The 27,053-nt window shown below is 48.2% G+C and overlaps 1 protein-coding gene across 1 annotated transcript in view; it reads right to left on the bottom strand.

Annotated features, from left to right (window-relative positions):
• The window catches only part of SETBP1 (SET binding protein 1), a 342,039-nt gene that overhangs the window by 170,137 nt on the left and 144,849 nt on the right, over positions 1-27,053 (bottom strand). Inside the window, exon 3 of the mRNA XM_090037726.1 lies at positions 20,152-20,238. Within this exon, the coding sequence (XP_089893852.1) occupies positions 20,152-20,238 (87 nt within the window). The remainder of the gene's footprint in view (positions 1-20,151; positions 20,239-27,053) is intronic.

Below are 27,053 nucleotides of genomic sequence, written 5' to 3'. Positions count from 1 at the left end.
TTTGCCCGGGAACTACAATATTGCCCTCGCATTTCTATTCCTCCCAAGCTACTGCCTGTGCCCCTGCTGGAACCAGAGGAGAGGGATGATAAGTCTCATAAAGCTTCAAAAGGAGAAGCCTGAACTCAAGCTGGTTTTCAAGCTGGTCTAATGAGCCAATTTGAGAGCTGGAAACAACCGACAGACAAGTTCAACGTCGGGGAGGTCAGATCTTCCCTTCTGTATGCAAAACAGACGTCAAATAGCTTTCTTCCATTAGGAGCAGCCAATAGGCCATGAGATGAAGATGAGAAAAAGTGATCGTTCAGTTATGCATTTATTTACCAAGTAAAACATTTCCCCCCCTCAGCAATTCCCACAGAGCAGCACTTCCCTCTCCATGTTTCTTTACTACAGATACCTAGGGTTTGCTTTAGGGCTGGGAAGAACAAAAGGGTCAGTGAATGCAGCTTTGGACATGATCCCAAATCCACTCAAGTGTACAAAAAGACTCATTCATTTCAGTGGGCTCTGGATCAGCTAAAAAGAGTTACATAGGGGACATCCACCACCAGATAAAGACTCCTTCCAAAAATGCAGCCTGCTCCAATAGATACAACTCTGGAGTGGGGGTCAGCATCACTTCTTGAGTCTGCTACTGACATGCCACATGGTCCTGGACAAGTCACTTCACCTCCATGTTCCCAGGCCTACAAAACAGGGATAATGATTCCCACCTTCCTTTGTGAAAGGCTTGGCGATCCGTGGGTGAAAAGCACTACGTACAAATTAAGAATTGCCATATGCAATGAGATGCAGCTTGAAAATGAATCCGAGGGAGCGCCAAGGCTGTCCAAAGCTTGACACCGAATGCGAAGGGTTGGTTCAATTTGCTGCGGCGCTTGAAATGTGCCCTGCTCTTTGCATAGGGAAAATATTGCCTTGCAGATAAACACAGCAATGTGGGAAAGGTCCAGCTTTTAATGAGGCCCATTGTAATGGAGAAAAACGTACCTTTCATTAAGCCCATGAATGGCTTATTCATTTTTTTTTATCCTAAAAAGAATGTTTTCTCTAAGAAGTTGCCAAGTCAAGTGTAAACAACTTAGGCGAACGCACCTTTGTACTTACTCCAACACTTCCCCTCTGCATGGGAGGAGTTCCCTGCAAACATCCGCAACTCACCTCGCCATCCTCCTTCAAATCCGTCCTTACAGCTCTCTTGTGCAGTGATGCACAGAAAAAATAAAGCCGTGAAGAGTCTGCAGTAGGCCCTGTTGATTAGGTGGACTAATCTCATCTCAGTAGCCTTCTGCCTGTATGCAGAGGCTGCCCTGTACTGCCATCAGAAACTTTGGGAAAATGGGCCATCACCTTGTGCAGCCCCTTACACAAAGAGTTCAGGGCCCATGACAGACTGCTATGCAGTGTGGCAATATTGCAGCGGTGGAAATGGTGCTAATGAAAGATTTCAGATGAGAGATCTGGAGACAAAAGGACATCTTTATTCAGCCACTAATGAGGCAGAGCGCACAAAGCAGGAGCTCAACTTCTCCCACCACTACCACCACCACCATGCCAGTACTTCACTCCTAATCACCTCTAAGAATAGCACCAGAATTGGGTTCTTACATCCAATGCATTTATTATTATTAGTCTCTCTGCTGACACTATCACAAAGAATACCAATTAGGACCGGTTGTGATGGCTAGTTTGTTATACAGGACAAGACTGAGATCACAGGTTGAAAACAGCAGCTTGGAAAGAACCTGTTTTTAGCTCAAGTGGGCAAATACACTCTGTAATTAAATGACTGCATGTTGATTTTTTTTTTTTTAATAGCACAATGCTGCCCAATCCTTTTATTCATTCATATGCAAGGTGTGGAGAAAATAATTGTGGCTATAGATAGATGAAAAGGTTAAAGAAGAAATACACTGCTGTTGTTTCAACACTACGAGCATCAGCTGACCAGAGAAGTGCAAAGTATGACATTCTTGGGGCTGTCAGGAAATGTGCATGAGAAAGAAATCTTGTTATCAAATACAAGAAAATGATGGTCAAGGGTGTTTCTTGGACTTTTAAAAGCATCATAGCTTTAAGCATCAGCAAGCAGATGGCTGCAAAACATTGCTCTGAGACCAGCAAGCTGTTTAGATGTGACAGATCATTTTGTTGTCTTGGCCCTTTGACATTTACTGATGGGTGCGTTTGTGCAATCGCATCAAGGGCAGTTGAGAGAGGAGTTTGAAGCCACGAGAGACCTCTGCTCTCCAGTGACTATATTTTGTCTAGAAGAAAAGAAGGGGCAGAAATGATGTCTCGCTTGCACACTCTCAGATGGCGAGGTTGATTCTGGGGTCTCTGCTGTACCCGAAGTCATTCTGCTAAAGCAAAGGACTTGAAATAACTCATTTTGTTTTATGAATCTGAAAAAAGGGAGGTACATTTAATTCTAATGACCATTGGACTTATGAAACAACATCTTTTTGATTATTTTTTGGCCTAGTTCCTTGCTATTTTAATGCATGATATAGGATATGGTCAATTAATGCACATTTCATAGTTTCATAGTAGCTAGAGTCGGAAGGGACCTAGGTAGATCATCTAGTCCGACCCCCTGCCTTAGCAGGAAAGAGCACCGGGGTCAGATGACCCCGGCAAGGTGCTCATCTAACTTCCTTTTAAAAATCCCCAGGCTAGGAGCCTGCACCACTTCCCCTGGAAGCCGGTTCCAGGCCCTAGCCACCCTGACTGTGAAGTAGCGCCTCCTAATATCTAATCTAAACTTACCCTCCGCCAGTTTGTGACCGTTATTCCTGGTCACTCCTGGCAGCGCACGGGGGAACAGGGACTCCCCCAATACCTGCTGATCCCCCCTGACCAGTTTGTAGCAGGCCACAAGGTCCCCCCTTAACCTTCTCTTGTGGAGGCTAAACAGGTTCAGGTCCCGTAGCCTCTCCTCATAAGGCCTGCCCTGCTGACCCCTGATCATACGAGTGGCCCTCCTCTGAACTCTTTCCATATTGTCCACGTCCCTCTTGAAGTGTGGCGCCCAGAACTGGACGCAGTATTCCAGCTGCGGCCTGACCAGTGCCGCATAGAGGGGGAGGATCACCTCCCTGGACCTGCTCGAGATGCATCTGTGGATGCATGACAGGGTACGATTGGCCTTCTTGACTGCCTCCCCACACTGCCGGCCCATGTTCATCGTGGAGTCAATGACGACTCCAAGATCCTTTTCCGTCTCCGTGCTGGCAAGAGGGGAGTTCCCCAACCTGTAAGTGTGGTGCCGGTTCTTCCTCCCCATGTGCAACACCTTGCACTTATCAGTGTTAAACCCCATCCTATTCTCATCCGCCCACCGTTGCAACCTGTCAAGGTCAGCTTGTAGCCTATTGCACCCTTCTAGTGCACCCACATCCCCCCACATCTTAGTGTCATCAGCAAACTTGAACAGGGTGCTTTCTACCCCGTCATCCAAGTCACTGATGAAGATGCTGAACAGTGCGGGCCCGAGGACCGAGCCCTGCGGACCCCACTGCCCACGTCCTTCCAGGTCGAGAAGAACCCATCCACTACCACCCTCTGGGTGCGGCCCTCCAACCAGTTGGCGACCCATTTGACCGTGTGGGCATCGACACCACAGTCTCCCAGCTTTTTGATGAGGACAGGGTGAGAGACAGTGTCGAAAGCCTTCCGGAAGTCCAAAAAGACTACATCCACAGCAACCCCTGCGTCTAATGAGTTGGTGACCTGATCGTAAAAGGCCACCAGGTTGGTCTGACAAGACCTGCCACTGATAAACCCATGTTGGTTGCCCCTGAGCATGCATTCCCCCGCAAGGCCCTCCTGGATGTGTGCCAGGATAATTTTTTCAAAGAGCTTACCCGGGATTGAGGTCAGACTAACTGGCCTGTAATTTCCCGGGTCCTCTTTTTTTCCCTTTTTGAAGATAGGGACCACATTGGCCCTCTTCCAGTCCTCCGGCACCTCACCAGAGCACCACGAGTGCTCATAGAGCCGCGCCAGGGGTCCCGCAATGACCTCAGCCAGTTCCTGTAGAACCCTAGGGTGAAGATCGTCCGGACCAGCGGACTTGAACACGTCCAGCCTCTCCAGAAGTACCCTAACTAACTCCTCGCTAACCCTTGGCCCAGGCGTGTCTCTCTCGGGGCCCGAGGGGGGCCCAGCAGGGAGGTGGCTGAACTGGTCCCTACTTAGGAAGACAGAGGCAAAGAAATCGTTTATATTTAATTTATATTTGTCTTTCATCAATGTTAAGCTGATAAATATAGCCCAAGCTTATTAGTAAAGCCTCTAGTTTCTTTTTTACTGGAGATTAATGTGTGTTGAGACACCACACTATGTTGTGCATCTCCCTTTCATAGTCCTAGATCTGCCCATGCACTGTTCCTTCTTAATAAAAAAATGAGTATCCTGGCTTCAGCTGTTCCAGCCTGTACTATTGCTTGGATAGATTACTACAATGCAATATAGCTGGGCAGGAAGCCTTCAGTCCTTAGGAAACTCCAACTAGTGCCAAATGTTGCTATGTTTCCTAAGCAACACCAGCTAGTGCAAACCCAAAAGACCTGTCCTTCGTTGCCCATGCTGGCATCCCAGAAAATGCTAAATCAAGTTCAAAGACTTGTCCCACATCTTCAAAGCTTGTGCCCAAGGTAACTAAAATATCATCTAAGATCCAGGACAAAGAGTGTGGTTGACAACTTTGCTCCTCAGGCAAACTGGAATTTACTCCTATAATGAGGGTAAAGCTAATCTGTAGAAAGCAGTTTGAGAGAAAGGCTCAAGGCTGTGGAATGAACTTCGCCTGCAACTAAAGACCAAGACAAACCTCACCACCTTCTGCCTGAAGTGCCAAGCACATTTCTTCAACCTGCCTTCCTGTGTCTATAAATCCAAAACACTCAGACACACTATTTTCTCCCTTGGAAGAGGATGAAAGAACAAACGTATGATAATTGCTAGTCATGTTCCTCTCTGGAAAGTGCTCAAATATTGCAGTGATGAGTGAAGTAGGAGAATCTGCTCAGCACTGAGCCGGAGTGTTATCACTGTTGTCGTTATCTAGCAAGGAATATTGCCTGCCGCTACTGAGCTGATATAAAGCCACCGACTCCAGCGTACCGGTGGAATAGCGCAACTTGAACATTGGTATCTACCCCCTAAGGGCTGGGATTACAATGCGACTGCAACTGCAGTGAAATAAGCATTGCCAAACTGCTCCCTCTGTAACCCCGTTTCATTCAAGACAAAGTCAGGGCAACTAGTATGGCTAGGGGACCTTTACAACGCCGTGCTTTACAAGACTTCTGTGCATGCCCTACACCGCTCGCAGAACAAATGGTTCTGGGAAAGATCAAATCAGGCAAGAAGTCAGCAAGTGCGACCCTTACTCGATATCATAAGAAGAAAGACGCAATGGCTTGGACATGTAACAAGAAAGCCCTGCACCCTTACCAACACCATCCTGTGGGGTGCTGTGGAGGGCTGAAGAAGAGGAAGAGCTAGGACGAGCTGGACCACCAAAGACTGGATGGGACAGAAACGGACTGATTGTACAAGGATTGCAAAGGACTGGGAAGAGCGGAGGAAAGTTATTGCTACATCCGAGGTGCCCCAACGGTTGGTGTGAGCTTGGGACTGACTATTGAGCTAGATCATAACAGCTGCTGCACCCTCCCACGCAGCCGCTCCCACCCTCAAGGAGCAGTACATTCGTCTCTCCCCTGCAGAGACCACTTTTTCTTCTGACTGCCCTACTACAGGCCCATTTTGCCTGACACCTTCCCGTGAGCCCGACAGGGTCAGATCGTGAGGAGTCAAAGCTGAGATGACAGAGCTAGAGGACATGTAAAGATCATGTGTGCGGGTGGAGGGGAAGGCCTTTTTTCTTCGGATTGCCTTTCTTGCCTTTCCTGCACCGCACCCCACTACAGCTGGAGCTCCCTCCCGGTTGAGGCTCCTAGTTTCACTCTTGCTATTTGCAAGCATTTTGCAGGCTCAGCATTTTGGCTCCTGTTGGGGATGAAGGGAGCATCGTTATGCAACTGCAGCACTCACCAGTCCCTAGAGTCAGCTCTTAAAGCTCTTCAGTGATGCAGCTTGAGAACCATGTCTTGGCCCAGTCATTACACCCAAACCCCATACTCCTTCCCTTTGTCCCTCAGAAACCTGCCCTGGGGGCTCTGTGCACTTGTTCCCGCTAGGAGAGTACTCCACTCCCCCAAGACTGTATCACAAACTTGTTGGCCCTCTGGCTTTGAGGTTTTATTACCACTTACCTACACTTCCCCCCAGATGCAGTCACTTATCTACAAAGGACTATCAGCAACACAAGAGCTCATGATACAGTTACTGTAACACATGGGACCAACACACTAATATTCTCTTCTCAAAGGTGAAAATATATTTGCCATGATGGCATACTAATAAAAAAAAGGCCAATTTAATTTAACTTAATTTACCATTTACCCGCGCTATCTGGATCTAGTAAAATCCGGATAGAGCTTACAGGAAATCATGCCTATGCCTTAGATAATGAAATTCTGGGTTTCCTCTGGGAAGACTGACAATTGCAAAATTAATCTGCCAAATACTCATTTCTGGTTTCCTTGTGAATCCATTGTGGACTTTGCTAAAAGCACCAAAGACACAGAGACTTGCATCTCTGCATGCAGATACAGACCAGGGGAAAGCAGAGAATGCTGTTTCCCTTCAGCTTGCCCACGTAGCACAGCTGCAGGAGACCCAGCAAACTGAACCTGGGAGTGAGGCAGAGCCAACATCTTCTTGTAGACGACCCGGGGTTTGCTTTGTTCCTGCCTGAGCTTCCTTCTACAGGCACTCCCATACAACCTCAGCAGCAGGACATTTACCCTCCTTGTCCCCCTGCTTTACCTGTGTCAGGTTAGTGTGCGACAGGATTGATTGTGTCATTTCCACCATAGGGTAGACAAGGATATGTTTGAGATGGGTAGGGATGATCTAGACTTAGGCAGGGGTTTGAACTAGATGACATCCAGAGGTCCCGTCCAGCATGACTTGGGTGTGATACTTTCTCATGCTACACAGAGGAAGATACTTATACAAGGGGTATATCGTATGATTTTTGCTAGTCTCACCATATGCAGCTATGATCTCATTGTCCACATGGCAACAAAGGGAGGCTTGGCATAGTTGTTCACACAGAGGCTCCAGTGTGTTAAGAGGAATGATGGTCCGGTGGTTAAGTTGTGCATTTGGGAGGTCTGAAGTCAAGTCTCTGCACTGCCACAGACTGTGTGGGCCCATGCACAAATCACTTCATTCCTCTAAACAGCAATTTCCTATCTGCAATGTGGCTAGTGCTGTAGTCGGCAACATCTTCTAGCAGCTGGCTGGAACAACCCAGCTGAGGCCAAGGTAGGCTAGCACAAAGACCTGGCTGCTGTTGCCACCATGCCATTTCCACCATGTCTCCCCACTGCCTGGCTGTGGCATGAGTAAAGTCCTCTATTAACGAAATATCACCAAAGCCCCCCAGCCTGCAGACCAGACCCAATGGCTCTGAGGGCTAAACTAGCTTAAGGGCCATAAGTTACCGACCGTGGCATTTTCCTACCATGGGGAACAAGGAAGGTGTGGACGCAGATGCTTCCAAGTTACTCAAATCCTCTGGTAATGGAGTCCATATAAATACCTAACAGATGGACTGCATTGCGTTCTACGGCGAACGCCAGTCTCCTGCATGGCACCTCAGCCTTTGTACTGAATACACTCAGTTGGAAGATGCAAGCGATTTTCTTCCTGGGACCACTAGAAAAGTGCTGAGGGGGCCTCAGGTCTCTCTGAAGGATCTTACGTAAGTGTGAGGGAGCGGCGACTAGGGGCGGCCGTGAGCTCCCTAGCGCCGCCTACCGTCACGTTAGGGTGACGTAGCACCCTCGGAATCTCGCCCGCCACGACTTTGATGTTAAGATATGTAATGTGGAGGCTGCCAGTTTCCCTAATGGACGGTCTAGTTGTTCGTCCCTATTCCAGACTGGGGATTTAATAAGCTTCCTGCCTTAAGGGCAATGCGTGCCTCCAAGCCTCCCCCTTAGCACGCCCCAAGCCTCGCAGCTATTCCGGGGGACGCTTGTATGGTCCCTCGCCCCTCGGGTGCCCTTGTTCTCACTCTCGGGCACCGGGGCTCTTCGCCCACCTGGCGCCTCCTTGGGTCGGGCCCCAATCTCTGGCCCGTTCCCCACGCCCTGGGCCTATCACGCTGGCGCCCAGCTACTTGCTGGCGCCTCCTGGGTCGGCTCCTCCAGCGCCGCTCACTACCGGCCCCCTGGGCCGGGTTCTAGCCGGCGCCTGGCTAATCGCCGGCTCGGTCTGAGTCTGGAGCACTCTCGCCGCCCTAGCCTCGGCGCCCTTGGGCCGGCACGCTCCCTCTCCCGGATCTTGGCTCTATCGCCGCCCTAGCCTCGGCGCCCTCGGGCCGGCTCACTCTCGCCACCCTAGCCTCGGCGCCCTCGGGCCGGCTCACTCTCGCCACCCTAGCCTCGGCGCCCTCGGGCCGGCTCACTCCCTGCGCCCGGATCTCGGGTCTCTCGCCACCCTAGTCTCGGCGCCCTTGGGCAAGCACTACTGCCGCCCTCGTCTCGGCGCCCTCGGGTGGCTAGCTAGGCTGCTCTCGCCGCGCTAGCCTTGGCTCAATCGCCGCCCTAGTCTCGGCGCCCTTGGGCCGGCACTACCGCCGCCCTAATCTCGGCGCCCTCGGGTGGCTGGCACTATCACCGCCCTGGCCTAAGCTCTATCGCCGCCCTGGCCTCGGCGCCCTCGGGCCGGCTCACTATCGCCGCCCTAATCTCAGCACCCTTGGGTGGCTAGCTAGGCCGCTCTCGCCGCGCTCTGTCTCTGCCCTGCTCCGGGCCTTGCCCTCTCGGGCTGACTCTGCACCTCCTGCGCTCTGTCACTGCTCCGCTCCAGGGTTAAACACCGCCCTTCTGGGCTGGGGTCTGTAACCCGCACACTGTGCCTCCCTGGCGCAATACCATGCCCAGCCGCACTGACACTAGTGCCCCCGGCACTGTGCCTCAACTGGGCCCTGGGAACCCCCAAGCTGTTGGGGAGCTCCCCTGAGGCCTCCTCGCTCCCCTACAGCCTCCCCGGTCCTCCGGATGTAAACTATAACTAAACACTCAAGCCATCTGGCTATAACATAAATACAAAGGCTCCACACGCCTAACAACTCCAAGCCCCACCAGGGCTCTCAATCCTACCTCCAGTTAGGGCAATCCTGTTCCCTGCATCATTGCAGCCGGTTAGCGCGATGAAGTAGTAGCCACTAACCCCGGCCGCTCAGCTCAGCCGCAGAGCTCCTGCTCCTGCGGCAGCCAGAAGGGAACTGTGTTTCAGGCTCTGGCCTGAGCTGGTTATAAAGGCCTGGCCCTGCCCCCTTCCGGTCATGTGACCACCTGGTTGCCCCTGGCAACCAGGCACCTGAGCTGCCTGGGTGATTGGCAGCCCTGCCAATCACTCTCACAATCACGGAGCCCTTCTGTGACTCCGTGACAGTAAGCAACAGACAGAGACGGGATCCCAGAAGAGACGTAATCTGGCCGAATCCAGCCTGGGGGCATGTCTAACCTGCACCTTGAAAACACAGTGCTCAGCAATCACGTTGCATCTATCAGTATCAGGAATCCTGGTTTTCTCTGATTTAAGAAAAAATCCCCAATTTTCAATTAAAAAAAGTAACCCCCCCAAATCCACATTTTTCCATGATTTAAATGATACGGCACTAATCTATTCATCTACCTATCTAACCATCTATCCATCCATCCATCCATCGATGTATCTAGATAGATAGATAGATAGATAGATAGACAGGAGTGGTGTTTCATTTTAATCGTAGAAAAAATGTGGATTTGGGGTTACCTTTTTTAACTGAAAATTGGGGATTTTCTTAAATCAGAGAAACCAGGATCCTTGATCATTATCGACAAGTGACGTGCACATGGATACATGTGTCTGTATGTGCATGTGCACTGTTATACATGGGGCAGGAGTGTCCCAAAACATGCCCGGAAGAAGACAAACCTTAGCAATTTATAGGCAGGCTGCTTTACACGCAAAACCCAAGGTGCTAGCAAGGAGGAGTGTGAAGTCTGATGTCTGTGTCAGCTACAGAGATCAATATTAACAGTAATACTTATATTTCCAGGGCATACTCAACTGATGGAGCTATTGATTACTTGGGATGTAGCAGATCATTGATACTTGATAGCAAACTGGGTCATTGAAACAATAAATATTGTGCCTTTAACAAGCAGCAGCAGGTTTCAAGTTTCAATGTTACTGGAATATCCATTCCTTCATGCAAAATTGAATGTCTCTAATGTGACTAATTTACTTACTTACCTTAAGGGTAGAGCTGATTAATTTACCCACTGAAAAACTGCAGATTCAGATCCACCTGAATCTGCAGTTCACTATATAAGAATTTTAAACTCAACCAACAGTTTTGGGCCTAACAAAAATTAGAAAACAACTGTGAAAAACTTTATTTTCTTTGTCTGATGCTTTGAAACAAAACTTTTCCTCCTTTTATATTTTCAAAACATATATGATTAATACATTTGCTTTGGTGCTGTTAAAGAAATCAAATAGCAAAAAAGAGAAAGAAAGAGAAAGGAAAATGTAAAGCAACAGTTTTGGTCACTTAGATAAAATAACCCTTTTAACCCAAAGTGATTATTTTCCCCTTTAATTCAGTTTCAACACAAACCCACCCCTTCCCAGCCCCAAAATTTCATGTCTACCAGTAACACTTTTTGGCCAGTTTTTTCAATTCAGGAAGCTAATACTAATAATTCTCTATATATAAATGGCTTAGTCTGCCTGTCTGTGTGTCCGTCTGTCCGTAATGCTCTTTAAATGCAAATAGCTTGAAAACTGCAAGAGATAAAACATTTGTGTCTTCAGAGAAATTTCTTTGCTAAACCTTAGCATTTGTTTAGTGAGCATGTCAGAATGATCCCAACTTCCAGAACTGGGAAAAAAGTCAGGGGGCAGGGCTGTTTCTACTGAGCTCCTCCCAGGAGGGTGCCAGGAGCCTGGTGCAGTGGGAAGAGCAGAGGAAGGGGTCAGGGGAGGAAAAGCAGGAGCCAGGCAGAGGCGCAAGGGAGTGGGCGAGCAGTAGTGGCCCCATCCTGAGCCCCAAGCAGGGAAGGAGGTGCCTGGGGATGGCACAGAGGGAGCCTGGGGGAGTGGGCGGCTGTTGCAAGGCATGGAGCTCACCTGCCCTTGCCCTTGCCCTTGCCCAGCAAAGAGCTGCACAGGTGGCAGCCAGGCAGCAACATGGGCAGGTCCACCTCCAGCCTGCTGGACGAGAACAAATGCAGGAAGGGACTGGTATCTTCAAATGTTCAGCCCATTTTATTTATGCTTTATAAAGGTTTAATTTATTTAATAAATATCAAAAGTAAAATATACCTGTTTGTTTTTGTTATCTGAAATTCATCCATCATTCTTGATGGGCAATTCACTAGTAGTAATATAATAATAATCATCATCATCATGAACCACCAATTATTTGCACTATTCTTTTTACAGGGATCATATCAGGATTCAGGAGCTAATATTTGTAAAGCATTTTGAAGATTAAATTAGTTTATTAAATGGATCAATTAATAATAATTGTTTTAAGAAATTACATTGTGAGGAATTACCGTATCTCCATAAATATGGAAGGCAGAAAGGGCAATTATATTATTTAAACCTGTCTGACGTGCAACACAGGCCAAAAAGAATATCTTCCAGAAAGGCTTTCAGCATGGATGCGGCAATGTTAAGACTTGGAAAATATACTCCCTTCAACGGCGGCCTACCTGGGGGTTAGTACTCCTCACACGGCTTTTGTTTCTTTTTTTCCTTTGAATTTTTTGGCTTTAACTTCCACCTCTCTATGCCCCTCTCTGCTGCCCTAGTTCTAGCTCTGCTCTTCTCTCCTCATTAGCATCAAAAGGTTGCAAACAGAAGATTTTGCAATAGTCTTCTCCTGTTAAGGTTGGACTGGCCAGCTAAATACATTTCCGAGGTCTGCAAAAACAGACTGTGCTTTTGCCATAACATTATTTTATTCAGCAATAACAAAAAGGCCTTCACTGTGGGACTAGCAAGGGGACGACAGGCCAGAACACAAGCAGGCAGAGGAGGTGTGAATCGATTTAGGCAACCTTCCTGGATATTGAGCAGCCATCCCAATGGACAATGGCCTTCTGTGTGCCATGCTAAAGTCCATCAACTAGTCTTTTTTTGGGTAAAGGTGTGCTTCTTCACCTTTCGGTGTTCTTGTCCGACACAGGTGATGGCTTCATAATCATTTGGATTTTGGCGGCATTTGCAAAAAGCAAACCCCTAAATTTAGGCAGCTCAAGTGCTCCATGCCACTGTGCAGCAAGGAGTGAAAGGTTCATGGGACCGCAGAGGGAGAAGGAGCTCAGAAGGGAGTAAGAATGTAGTCTAGTGGTTCAGGAACTCATCCATGAGCCCTGGCTTCTCATCTCCATGCTCTGAACAGTTTGTATGCCTTTACCCTTGGTCTGAGTGTCAAATGCAAAAATAATCCAGGGGCAGGACTAGGCCCCAGGCCTACCCCCTCTCTCCTAAGGGAATACTCTCATTACAGAGCTATGCCTACTCTTGAGCTCTTGCCCTCTCTGGATCTATGCAATTGCATTCAATAAGAGCTGCAAAAGGAGGGCTGGAGAGTGCTTCCAGCTAGCCTAGTGCCTAGGGGGGTTTGTAGATGACACATGGCTTCCAGTTTCGGCTGCTGCACATCAGCCGCACAAAATCGCCAACCAACCGGGGTGGCAACGAACACCCACCCACATGCTAGTATCAACCCCGTATACTTATGATATCATATCAGTTATTTATATATAAAAACTACAAGAGTCATATATATATGCACTGGCCTGAGCCTAGGGGGGTGCAAGTGACAGGGGTTTGGGGGCTGGGACTGTGGAGGCTCAGGTGAGCCTACTGCTGTAATTCATTAGGAAAGACAAGGCCGGGGGGTAGACTGGTATTTAGCTACCCCGGCTGGAATCTGCGGGGAACGACACACGAGACCTAACTCGCTCAAAAGCACGTGTTGTGCGAACACAAATGCGCCGCACCACAATAAACAGCGTTAACATTTTTCAGGCGCTGAAAATTAAGAAGGAACAGTCGCCGTGTCGTCTACAAATGCCTTTGTATTTTATCCCCATGTGGGTACTTATTCACAGTCATCAAGTCATGTTTCCATCTTGTTTTGGAAGGCTAAGGCATTCAAGTTTTTTCAGTCTCACAGTAAGGATTTTTCCCCCCACCCCTTCAAAAAATCATTTCTGTGGCTCTACTCTGCACCCACATCCCTACAGGTAACCCCCAGTATAACTAAGGATAAAATTCAAGATGCACTTACATAAAAAGGTGGGTTCTACACATTTTGTAACACATCACAGGTTTTCTTAGCTCAAAGTGCATATTGTTACTTAGGGGCAGCGTGAATCCAAAAAAGTAAAAATGAAATGATGTGAAATTGAATCTCATGATTGAAAATCCTGTAGAAAAAAAGAGATCTGCTGTATGGGAGAAAAAAAAATGAGGCAACATATAATCAGAAGTAGAACTAAGGGGATGGGGGTTGGGGAATTAGGGGCTCGTCAGGGCAGCAGCCCCAGGGCACCTACTTGTTGGAGCAAAAATAGCATCTGTTGCAGTTACTGGCACACCATACTGCTGCCAGTAATGGCCACTGCTGCTCCGTGCGCTGTCATTGCCTGGGACACTAAGATGTCTTAATATACCTCTGCATAGAACAGACCTGTGAAACTCTGCGTTGCAAGACATGATTGGGATACATAACTAACTGGGTTAAAATATACATGTATATATTAATATGACATATATAGGTTACGTGGAGAGAATCTGATGTTGCACTGGCTAAGGGGAAATGACAAAAAGCTCCTATCCTGCAGCTGTGGTGCTGTCAGAGAACATAACTGGGTCACAAAGGCTTCTTGCCTATTTAGGTATCTTATCTGAAGGGGTTTTCACACTTTTCCCCTGAAGTATGTGTCATTAGTTACAGTCTGAGAGGAAGGATATGGAAATGGATGGAGCATTGATCTTGATCCACTGTGACATTTATTAGAATTATTTTTATATATCAGCCTGCTGGATCCTATCCTCAGGTCTCCACTAGCAATACAAAGCACCCAGAAACTTAGCAGATCCACCCTGGGAGTGGGAGACCTCTGGAGCTGTTATGCTAAGTCTGTGCTAGAGGATTTTCCAGAAACCTTTATGTGAAAGAGAGCTGCTATCACAACATCAACCCTTCTTTCACCTTTCAGCACAAGGGAATCCGGCCGGGCAAAAGGGACATATCGTTAGCATAGGACATCTCCCCTCCCGAGTTTCCAAAGTCATAAAAAGGATCAGGGCCAATACTTCTAAGGATGCTTTCAGTCCCTTAGATAATCCTGGATTTCTTTCTACTGCGTGTTACTTTGTGGTGAGGCGGGAAAGGTTTCACAGAAGCGCGGCTCTGAATCTAGAAACACCAAAGCTCTTCCAGTGTCACACTGGACGTCAGACTTCACGTGAGCAACTGGAAATGGTGGCTGCCTGAAATCTAAGAATAACAGCCAAAAAACAGATGCTGTAACTGTGTGCATTACAAAGGCATTATGCATGGGCAGCTGCACTTTACAAAAAGCCACTCTTCTTTTTCTTCTTTCCCCCACCCCCATGCCACACCATAGTCATCTGCATGATATCACACGTTTCCAGCATCTGGGATGTCTCACTGCGGTCAAGAAAGTCATCTCACCTGTGTGTCCTGAACTGGGATTGCAACCACATGCTTCTCGTGGGCTACCTTTGAGGAAGCATGTGTTCCTGTTGTCTGTGAACTTCTCAGCGAGCAGTTTGTCAAAGCGTTGTGTGGCTGTTTCCTGGGGTCCCTCCTTTGAGCTATACAGAGCCATATGCATGTGCACCAAACCATGCAGGGGTGGGGACGCATAGCATGACAATGTTAAAGCTCTAAAGAGACTAGTCAGCACCCACCCCGACGTGACCCTGTGCACATCACAGGGATCTGAGCATTATGAAGGAGTCGGAGGGAGGCAGAGGAAGTGTTATGCACCTACACCTTCTTCACCACACGCCGCAAAGCTTCCTCTGTGTAAAGATTTCAAAGGCATCATTAGAAGTTGTTATTCTTAGATGGGTGCGTTTCAGAGGAAGACCTTTCTTTGAACGGTTCTGCCTAGGAAGCTCTGGAGAACACCTCCACAGGCATCGGCGTGGCAGCCGCTGAGCTTTTTGCAGATGTGGCCCGAGAATGGGAGAGGCTTCGCACAGCGAGCGAGCTGCAACACAGCAGCAGCATGTGCATAACGGTGGGGGGGGGGAATAAAAAACAGCAAAGCTGACACCCAGCCTTTGCTTCTCTGTTGTATACTAGGAAAATAGGGTGGGGCAGCAGAAGTGCTGCATGCTTGATTTTCTTATGTAGACACATCAATGGCCAGAACTGATGCACCTTCCCCCAAATCCAGGGACCTGTGAGGCCAGGGGCATAGTGAGATGAATTCATATCGGCACTTCTTTTGGATTTAAAAGGCATTTTGATCTAGTGGCAAGACAAGAGGAGTGGGGGTAGCCTGGCAGCCACCTGATCAAAGAGGTTGGATGACTTAACAAGGGATCATTTCCTACTATACCTTCCTTCCATATCCAATCGTCTAGTGCTGGGTTTTGGTACCATAAGCCACACACTCAAAAGCCATGGGCGACCTGTATTGATTACACACTCAGACTTCACCAAAAGAAGTGGATCGAGCTACTAGACCTACTATGTCGCGTCAACAGAGATGCCACGTGTATATTAAATGCTGATCAACAAACATGTCCTTACTGCAACTAGCAGCGATGTCTAAGGGACTCGGAGGCTGTGGACTGCCCCCCACCCTGGGAATGGATGCAAGACCTGTTGTTCCATTTCACTGCAAAACAGACCGCTGGTAAATTGGAAGGATAATCCTATGCTGCTGAAGAGAGAGATCATTCAAAAAGTGCTTTTCATTCCTGGTTGCTGTGATTCTATGCTGGGGTTAAACTGCAGAGAAAAGCCCTTCTGTGTCTTGCTAGCCAAATATTTCTTTCTTTAGCATTGGTACTTTTTTTCTGAAGTAGGTATGCACTGATTTACCAGGCATTATTTGTAGGAAAAAAAAATAAAAAAGGAAGCACAGACATTTGAGGTAAGAATCGCATGGCTCAGCACAGCGGAGCTCAACCCTTTAAAGTGGCAGGGTTGGGCGCTTGCTACCTGGGTGCATTATGGGCCATCACTCCCTGCAGGGGGGAAGAGGGGAAGAAAGGAGAGGTGGCTGCCCATGTCAGAGGCAGTGGCGAGGGAGCAGGAAGAAAAGTAGAGAACTTACCTCTGGTAAACAGGCCTTGCTATAGTGGAGGAAGGCAGGGAGAGAATAAGCAGGGCCTGCTGTAGCAGAGGGAAAGGAGAATGAGCGGAGGGCTGAAGAGGGGATCAGCAACATAGGAATGGGAAATGGGCCATATTCAGTCACTTTAGGAAAGGTGGGAGGTACAAATCCAACTTGTGGGTCACCTGTCAGTTTAAATCAGGGATTTTCAACCATGGTGCCATAGCAGCCTGGGGTGCTTTGAGATCCTTTCAAGGGTGCTGCAGACTGCCATGCAATATTAGCACTGGTAGATATGCAAACATGATTCACAAGATAAGCTTATTTCAAAGAGATGTCCATAGCATTGGTGCAAAGACTAGGACATAGCCTAGCCTATTGGGTAGGCCACCATGGGAGGGCCAGAGACCAGAGCTAGAGCCCAAGGTACCAGAACCAAGGGGTAATTTAAGGAGCAAAGTCCAAGTCATAGGCTCAAGTCGGGGTTCTGGGGTCAAGAGACCAAGGGGGAAATCCAAACAACCGGAGCCCAGAGTCAGAGCCGAGCAGGGTCAGCAGTCAGAGAACTGAAAGCACAGGCTTCAGGGGGGTTTAGCACGGGAGACCTGCAGGTGTACGTGTTGGCTGGCCTGCAGCCTGCTGCTACAGGTGGACTGAACTGGGGAGGTTGCTGTCTCCAGCAGGCAGTCAGGAGGCTGCAACAGTGCCTGCTGGTTCATCACCACCGAGGGTAGGGCTGCCAAATACAGCCTTTGGCAGGTTTGGCCAACTGGGCAAACATGACTTACAAGATAAACCCATTTCAAATAGGCATCCATAGTGTCCATGTAAGGACTGGACTGCCTGGGAGGGACAGTCAAAAACACCCTGCCCTGTTGGGGTCTTCCTGAGCTCTTGGCTATAGAAAAAATGCTCCGTTGCTTTTCCCTAGTCAAAAAATGAGTGAAGCTAAGAGCTAGCATTTCCCAAGGAGTTCTCCTAAGTCTAAAAAAGTTGAGAATCGCTGGCTTAGGGGCTTGTAAGATTCCTGTTCAAAATGCACAGACTCCTTGGAGACAGACATTGGGTCAAAGGAGAGACACTAGGCTTCATTCAGTCCTCTGGCAAGGCCTTTCTGAAAAGAGGTTTTTAACATTTATAGTGCAGCAGCACCCAAAGGTACTGCTATTGCAACGTCAAAAAGCATCGCTTCACGTCATATTGTCCCACTGCAGACAGGTGAGCTCAAGCAAGCCTAGGCTGTCTGACTCTAAATCCATCCCTCTGCCGCCACGTCCTCCCTGATGAGCTGCCTGATTGGAGCAAATAAGGATGTTTGTATGGAGAAGAAACACCTCGTGATGTCAAGGCTATTTTTGTACCTCTTTACTCCCTATCAATCGTCTTCCGAGATGTCTTGAGATTTCGACTGATCTAAAGGCCATAAGATGCTTCTGTTAAATACTATTCAGCAGATGGCCATGTATTCAGCCAGTGGCATTTTTACACTTTAGAATAGTCAAGGGAAAGGAAAAGATATGCCTAAGAATCTATTTGTATAATAGATGATGTCTTTGGGAATATGGCATTTATCTTCATTCAGGAGGTGGCACCTGATAAATAACTTTGTGGTTCTCAATTCATTTAAATAAAACAAAGGCAAATCATATCCCTTCACAGTACAAATAAACAATAGTGAGGAATGCTGCAAATTTCACCCTCTTCCTCCTCCCTTCGTTCCTTTTGGGAAACCTAGCTGAGGGCCAGACTCTACAAAGTGCCAATCATCCTCAACTGCCACTGAAACCAGGGGGAGCGAAGCCTACTCGACAGCAATTCACAGGATCACGCCTCTAACCCAAGACGGATTGGAAACCTATGGATGCATAACATTTCCAGACAATGACGAAGGACTGTAGCATGGCATCTGTCTCAAAGTTAGCAACAGGAATAGAAACTAAGAGTAGGAAGGAATTATTTAAGATGGAAAAAAAGCAGGCAACGAAAAACATGGCTGAATTTCCCAACGGGGAGACCAGCTGAACTGTGGGCTATCCCTTCAATAGGGAATAGTATATTGGACCATTGTCATCTTTACTGGGCAGAATACAGCATTGAAGATGACATGGCAGTAAGGAATGAAGGATGGGCCAAATTCACGAGTGACTTAATGGGTCTCTTCTTTACCCACTCTGTACAGGTTTCTGAAATCAGTCAAGGACTGTGTTTCATATCCCCCCCCAGGCAGGTGTTGCAAACTAATTAAAAGTTGCCACCACCCATCCTACATGAAAGGCATGCATACCAGGTGCAAGCACATACACCAGGACAAACAGGCAGTCCTTTTAACCACGACTGGAAATAATTTTGCAATTTCCAATCCCTTTCAAAGCTGAGACTCATCAAAGATTCGGGGGGCGGGGGAATACCATGGTTCTTTCCCCCAAAGCAGCCATACTGGTAATGGGCTTCAGGAGAAACCCTCCTAAAGGCAAGTGATCAGCATGGACGGTGAAGGCTGACAGGTCTGATTATAATAATCACTGCGAAGGGACCAGCACGAGCCTCCCTTCTGGAAGGCAGGACAATTTTTTGAAGGGAACCTGCGAGTGAATTATTTTAAACAACATCAGCGTGCGTGGAACGGATCTGCTGTCACCAACAAAAGGAGGCCCTCGTCCGGGAGGGCACCTTAACACTCACTAGCATGAATACATATTCAGGTTAATATGTATACACGTGCTTACATAGTGCCACTGACGTCAAAGTTGATATAACTAGGAGTAACAGGATCAAGCTGGGCGCCTCAGTGGGATTTAAGCATGTGCTTATTTGTCATCCTGAATGGGGATGCTCTCCAGAATCAAAGAGTGGGGGGGAAACCTGGGGGAATGTGTATCTGTTCAATTTAGCTATGATTTAAATCTCAGAAACGTTTCCTACACCATTCAACCAAACCCCAGATTTGAACAACCACGAAGTGAGCATCTCCTTTACTTTAACCAAACGTCGATATTTGGAAAACTCATGAGACTTGGGTCTCTTACCCTGATGGGCAGATATTCCACCCTTTGCCAAGGTGACATAATCCCAGATCAGCCTCTCTCATTTTGTCCTGCGTAGGTTTTCGAACATGTCAGCCCAATGTCGCCTCCGTATTTTGCTATTTCTAATTCTGTTCCCATCAGAAACCAGGGAGAAAGGAAGTTTGTGTGATCGGGTGCACAGGCGGCACTACTTTGACCCACCTTTTTTTTTAAAAATAAATGAAATCAATATGTTCATCCAAACATGATTGCTCCATACAGGTGAAGAAGCAGTGGGGGTTCAAGTGGAGGAGGGTAGTGGAGATTTCACTCTTGTCTCTCAGACACAGATTGCGCGGGGGGGCTATAAAAGCATGCTTGTTAGGCAAGCGGTCGATGTAAGTAAGGCCCTTTCTTCCCGCTGGGTCACAGTGCCACGGAGTGGGTCGCTCTCCCATATTCATAGAACAGATCACACCAAAATAAATGGCTCCCAAGAAACCCAAATCACAGTCACATGCATTGACAAGAGCCCCCAGCTTGGGTTGGGATCCCTTTAAACCCGTACGTTTAACAGGAGAAATCTCAATGTGTGCTGAATTTTACATCTAACTAATGCATCTGAATAAATTATGCCTGAAAAAGTTATAAGCCCCAATGCTTACCTTATTGACAGGTTTAGTCACTGGATTCTGTATGGGGAATTTAAACCTTCTCTTCTCGAACTCGCCTTCTAGCTCCTTGGCATTTTCCTGAGCAAAGAGAATATACGTATTTTGATTGTCTAAACAAACAGTCAAAAAACAGTCATGTGCGCACATAGCTTGGTCCGGCCTTTTCCTATTCCATATGCTCTTTTCTCAGCCATTTCCCACTGGTCCGGCACCAGCCTAGGTCTTGCTAACTGTTACACCCTCCCTCCGCTTTGCCTGAGCGGCTGCCCCCCTCGCATGCATCCACACCTGGGTGCCCTTCATTTTTGGCGGTGTCCGTAAGCTTCTGCTCAGCCCATTTGGTCACGTGAGTTTTGTTCTCCACCCTGCCGTGGAAACGTTTTGCAGCAAAAAGAGAGTCATTGGGGTCTTCCTCGCTACCCCCTCAGCCTGCTAAGCCACCACAAAGGTTGATAGGTGCCAAACGGCGGAGGGGGAAGGAGTTGGATCACCGATTCCTCCTGCACCCCTTTGTGGAGGGCTTGGGAGGAGGACGAAGATGCTGCGTGATGCCAAGCAGTCTGTTTTGTTTAAGAGTTAAAGCCGGGAGCTGTAGCCAAGGATTACCACATCGCAGACCCATTTAAAAAAAGGATAAGTGGCAGCGATTCAGCATCGTCACCCTCTCCCCTTCGCTTCAGCCCATCTAGGCAGAAAAGGAGGGCTCTCTGCCTCCCTCTCCGCCTTTGTCCACCTTTCAAGCTCTTCTTTCGCAAGGGTGAAATATTTTACATTTTCACCTGTGGTAACACAGATCACAGAAGAGTGTTTTCTTTCCCTCGCTTTGCACTGGTTTTGCCCAAGGCATCCTTTTAAGCAGCAGCCTGTGCAGAGATAATAGGTGGCCCGATTCTCTATAACTGGAATCAGCAACAAATCAGCCATCTGCCACTCCAGGGGTCTGAGATTAACCCAGCTACTGGACCGTGACTGCAGAGCATTTGCACATTTAGATTACAGAAATGTGAGGCTACCAGTCCAAAAATAAAAGAACATGGTGGGGGGAGAGATAACTCTCCAAGGCTCTTCTGGGTTAACCCTTCCAGAGATAGGTCACGTCACAACAGCTCCAAACATGCGGCGTTTCTCATTACCGAGTGTTAAAAAGAAGAGCGGAATGAGGGAAGCAAAATGAATTTCATTAATTATTGTGTCTCAGGGAAATATGCTGATCGCCCCCCATTCAGCCCAGCGGAGGCACAGAGCTAAGCAAATATACCAGATGCAGCACAACAGCCATGATTGCGAGGCTCCTGGGGAAATTTGCTTATGGACAGGTTGCCCAAATGGCTCAGTTGGCTAACTCAGTGATCACAGCAGCAACCTTTCACTGTCTCTAGGGGGATGCACGCCTTCTTAATGACTACCCCGAAGTGTAGCACCGCTTGCCTACCAGAAAGCATTTTAAAAGTACCAAGAAAGAGGGGAGATTCGTATTTTGAAATATTAAAGCTTTGGGCAAATCACTTCACCGCCTCAGTTTACCTTTCTGTCCAGTAAGCAACATAATACTCACTTCACCTGAATCACAGCAATATCGTAAGCCTTTTCTCTTTACTGTTTGTAGATCGAGAATCATAGGTTGGAAAGGATCTCATGTAGCCAAACCATTGCACACATGCTTTGAGGGTGATTGAGAGCCTTGCAAGACAAGCTTTTTCTCCTACACCTGAAGAAGGGTGTTTGTCCCCGAAAGCTTGCAATTAAAGACTTTTTTTTCCCCAAAAATCTAGTTGATCTGATAAAAGATACCACCTCTATCATAAGTCCTGATTGCTTTTGCCTCTAGACCAAAGCAGCTACAAGCTGGATACCTTGCAATACAAGTGTAATGTATTATTATTATCATCAGTAGTAGTAGTATGGTTATTTTTTTTATTATTATTATTATTATTATTACTATTATAGTTAGAAATGCAAGGAAGTTTAATGCACCAGTAAAAGAATTTGGAGTTCAAGTCTGAGAGATAAAGGAAGGCTGCGCATATTGCATAAGAGCATGGCTTGCTCTGTTCAGGCGCATGGAGGAAAGGGTGAGGAAAACCCACCCATGCACTGAGCCCTCATACAGTAGTTGAACCCCCTCCCAATTCCTGGCATTTGACAGAGCAAGGCTACTCCTAAAGAGGACAGAGCACCCAGGGCAAGGGGAAGCAGCTCCACTAGCATGTGCGGCGAAGTCAGGCTCCCGACAAGTCCCAAGAGAAGCCTTCTGGGGAATAAAACAGGGGCCTCCACACTGCTTGCTAATGAGTGCAGTGGCTCTGAGCCACAATATGGTCCATCAGTTCCAGAAAGAAAGCTGACAGATTGTGGAAGCAAACACAAAATAATATTTTCTGCTTTTGCTGCATAAGAAACGCTGGTTCTGGAGGGTACTGGGGCCCACGGACGTATCCAAACTGCTTGGTTGGTTCTAGCCCTGACATACTGAATGCTTTTCTGGGCCTTTGCAAGCTCTCTCGAGAAAAGTGTTATGCTCCTCACCAGCAGGAGACACGGAGGGGAGAAAACAGAAGTAAAGAGGTGCCAAAGTACCATGGCAAAATGTTTCATCTACAGGACTATGGAAATCTCTTCTAGCCAGCTGCATGCTGAGGAAGCTGTGTAGCTATTTGGGGTATCGATAGAAGATGAAAGCAGGGTCAAGGAACAGTCATTGTCCATGCCAATAATTCTCAACCAGGGTGCCATGCAGGTTGAGGTAGGTGCCACGCTATATCAGCACTGGTAGGTGTGCAAACATGATTCACATGATAAACCCAGAGATTTCAAATAGGGATCCACGGTGTTAAAAACGCTCTGCCCTGTTGTGATCTGAGTTCTCTGCAAGACAAAGAGGGGTGACTCCGTTATTTTGCTGGAGTCAAAAAACAGGTGAAAGCTAAGTATTGGCATTTTTGAAGGGTGCCTCCAAGCTATCCAGGGATGCTTTGAGTCTAAAAAGGCTGAGCACCACTGGCCTACGCTGTACTTCCTCCCAGAAACCGGTGAATACCCTAATGGACGCTTATCCAGCCTCTATTAGCATTAACTCTGGATGGGACTTTACATTCACCCCACTGCCCTAAGAAAGGGTTAGTGGGCAAATGCACATCAGATTTGCAAACACAATATGACAAGGGGAGCCAGGCAGCACCACAAAATGATACCCAATTGCCTTAGCAGAAAAAAATTAAATCCATGAGGTTTCGCACAAAGCGAATAGCATTGTCCTACACCAGAGAGAAAAAAATAACCAACCCAGCCCGAATCTCCACAAGACCTAAAAACACTTGGATGAACAGTGTAATGCATGGCACTAAAATAAATGAATTAATGAATGGGAGGAACTTGTTTCATGCAGCACCTACAGGAGGGCAAATCGAGTCCTGCAACCAGTTTGAAAGCTCTGACGTCCCAGCCATGTAACAAGGTTCCCCTCCACATCCTCACTAATGACCTCTTTCCTTCCCCTGTCCGTGGGCTGCATGGCTGACAGCTAATAAAGGAAGATCTGAAGCTGCATTCAGATCCAGAGCCAAAATTCAGGATCGCCTTGTCCCTCATCTCTAAAGCCCCAGATCCAAACTCAAGGATGATCCAGATGCAGAGAGGATCTTTCTGCTCGGGCCTGTTTTAAGAGCGTCGGCTTTCAGACCTAGCAAGTTTCCTGTGCCATTCGCAAGCTGAAAAATACAGCATAAAATCACTAATTGGCAACCTCCTCTTTTTGTCCCTCTGTGAAATGAAAAGAGGAAACCTGAAACAGTCTGGGAACACTGATTCAGAGAAAAAAAAAAACCTGAATAAAAATCTAAACCTGACCCAGCGCTCTTTCCTGCCTGGGAATGACCTACTGAGGCCCCTTCCGACGCTAAAAATCTATGAAATCGGCTCTTGGAAAGTGGCCGACTTCATGCATTACTGCAAGTTAAAACCTGGAGTCATTTTTCCAGGCAGGCTTTAAAAGAAAGGGATTGTGCAGCAGAAACACCACCACCCCATGAAGCAGAGGCTCAGCCGGGAACAGCGTCACCGGAACATGCTGCCTTGTAAGTTGGCTCATCCCCTAGCAAATGAGAAGTGAAGGGGAACACTGATGCAGGCAGCGCTGCACCTTGCAGAGGTTTGCTTGTCCTACAAGTAACCTTGCATCATGATACAGAGCTACGAGAGTAGCCTTATGGGTACCGGAGGAGGAGGAGAACACGGGGGGTGGGGGGAGAGGGGAGGAGTGGCAATAGAGAAACCAGCAAAAAACTCCCAGTGAATCAGCCTTTCCCGTCCTCCATAGGAAAAGAGAGGGAGAGAGGCTGGCAGATTTGTGGGCAGGTGGGCATGCACAGACTCCCCCACCTCTGAGTTTCTGTTCCCAGCTTCTGCTTCTTCACTCACGATCGTCATCGTACACACACACACGAGCCACGACCCCAATGAAGAGCTCAGCTCCTCTGGTATGGGCACCCACCACGCCTGGGTACTATTGCAGCAGGCACAGGAGGCTGAAACCATTAGCCGGGGGGAGGGAAATGGCACATAAAGCCAAAAAACAAAAAAAAGAAACCCCAGTCACCTTCACCCGCAAGAAGCCCAAGATTTGAGACAAGCTCTGGCCTTGTTCCCTATAAGTTGCAGGGAGGGAGGGGGCGAGAAATTAAATGTCCCTGGACAGGCACTGGATTTCAATCAGCCGAAAGTTAATGAAAAGGATCTTGCCTCTTCCCCTGAATGTCCACATATCCCTGCCTTTCTCCGGGAGGGGAAGGGAGGGAGGTGGAGAATTACATTTAAAAGGCAAAAGAGAAAAGCAGGAGGAGAGAGAAAATTCTTTAATCTGGCTGGTGAACCCCGGCAGCGTGAGCAGCCCTGCGTCCGGAGCCATTCTCATTCCTGGCACGTCTTGCTGCTCTCCAGAACAGTCCTGATTCAAAATATTAGTGCGGCACAGAATCCCATTTTCGAGTCGCTGCAGCTCCTTCTTGGCACCGGTTCAGCTTTTTGTCTTTTCTTCTCCTCCAAGCACCAAGCGGAGGGAGGAGAAAAATAACCCACTATGCTTCAATATCGCCGACGCGCTCCTCCTCCCCAGCCCCCCCGTTACCCCACCCTCCCCACTCCACCAACAAAACCCACACAGCGAGCATAAATCTATCCCCACCTCCACGGCAGCCAGTTGATAGCTTCCTTCCCCCTCCCGCCACCCCTTTTCATCACTCTATCTTTTCAACCATCTTTTGTACTCCTCTAAATTTTTCCAGCCAAGCGTTGCAACCTTCCACCCCCCCCGGCCCCCCGACCTCCCCTCTCATCTGAACAAAAACCGTGCCACGCTTGCCAATGCCCTGGCATCGCCCCCATACGCAGGGTGACTGCTACTCCTGCATCATTTCACAAAGCCGCTGGCAGATCCAGCTCAGCTCACATAGGTGCTTGGGAATGCGCCGGGCACATGAACCGAGGGATGCCCGGGTGCTTGCACGTGTGCATTCAAGCGTGCGCAGACAGGACGTGTCGCGTGGCACCCCGTGATCCATCTTTAAATACGAGCTTCCTGTGACACCTGGGTTTGGCGACCGGACCTCTTCTCAAGCCTGCAGGTCCAGACAAAACAAGCAATGGCATGACCGCCATCGCCACCACCGCCGCAACAAATGACGCTGAAATGGCACCGAATAATTCAACCGACTTCTTTTCAGCCTCATGGGCTGGAAGTGATGACCAGCCTCCACTTCCAGCCTGGCTTGAGTTTGATTTTGTTCCTTCTTCCTTCGCTTCCCCCCGGTTCCATTTCCCTCTTTTTTTTTTCTAAAAATCTTTTTTATTTGGCTTCCTACTTTGTCCAGAGGAGGGGGTTTCCCCCCAGCCACCCACCTATCCCAGGAAGCACATCTGGAAACTGCACAACTTCTGAAACATGATGTAGCAGTTAATGGACCAAAAGGGCTGGGGGGGACAGTGAGGACACATAGGCACATCCCATATGTACAGCCTTCCCCTCGCAGAGGGAGAGAGAGACAGAGAGAGGCACAGAAAGCAGGCAGCATGGCCCTGGTGCCTGTCCCAACCCCCAGGATGCCAGAGGGAAGACTGAAGCGACCCACCTCTCGATGAATGGCATGACTTTCGGTAAGCCACCGCTTGAAATGCTGACGTTTCAGCGAAGGAGATAAAATGGAGTGAAACATGCCCCTCCCCACTGCTTGGAGGAGATACAGATATGCAAACCAGAAAGCTGGGGTGCTGAGGGATGGATGCTGGAGGAGGATGTGGATGAGGGAGAGGAAAACGCACCTAGGATTTCAGAACAGTCTGCGGTTTGGAGACGGCAAGCTAAGCAACCATCCAAAGAGGCTGATGCAACACCGGGCTGAGCGGGGCGCCAGGGCAGGGCAAGAAACGGGCAGGGCACGAGAGTCTGTGCATCAGGGCGTGTTTGGGGGGCCGGTTTCTGCTCACATTTATACAGGTTGCAAAGAGGAACAACTCCACTGAAGTCGACGGAGTTAGACGGGTGTAAAGCCGAAGGACTGAGAGCACTGTTAAGCCAGTTGACTCAGCTCCCTATGGCAATGACTCTCCTATGATAAATTAACAAAGTGCCAAGTTGGTTCCCAGGGTATGTGTAAGAGTGACAGGGCCAATCGGGTTGTCAGGGCTTCCGGCTGCCTAGAGGGATCCTAGAGCAAAAGGCTGGGAGGTGGGGCCAGACAGACGGACAGACGGCATGCTCGAGGTGGTGCAGACAAAACACCAGTGTACCGAGCAGCTGCCTAATATGTATCTTGGCAAAATCCTGCCTGGCTGGGAAGAAGCAGAATTACAGTCTGGAATCATAAACCCATCAGTTAGGCCGGCTCTTGATTTTTTGTTCA

The sequence above is a fragment of the Crocodylus siamensis genome, chromosome 3 (genome assembly GCF_052110815.1).
Source record: "Crocodylus siamensis isolate JL-2025a chromosome 3, ASM5211081v1, whole genome shotgun sequence".
NCBI lineage: Eukaryota > Metazoa > Chordata > Crocodylia > Crocodylidae > Crocodylus > Crocodylus siamensis.
Note: the sequence above shows the minus strand (reverse complement) of the source record. Positions and strands in the feature narration are given on the sequence as shown.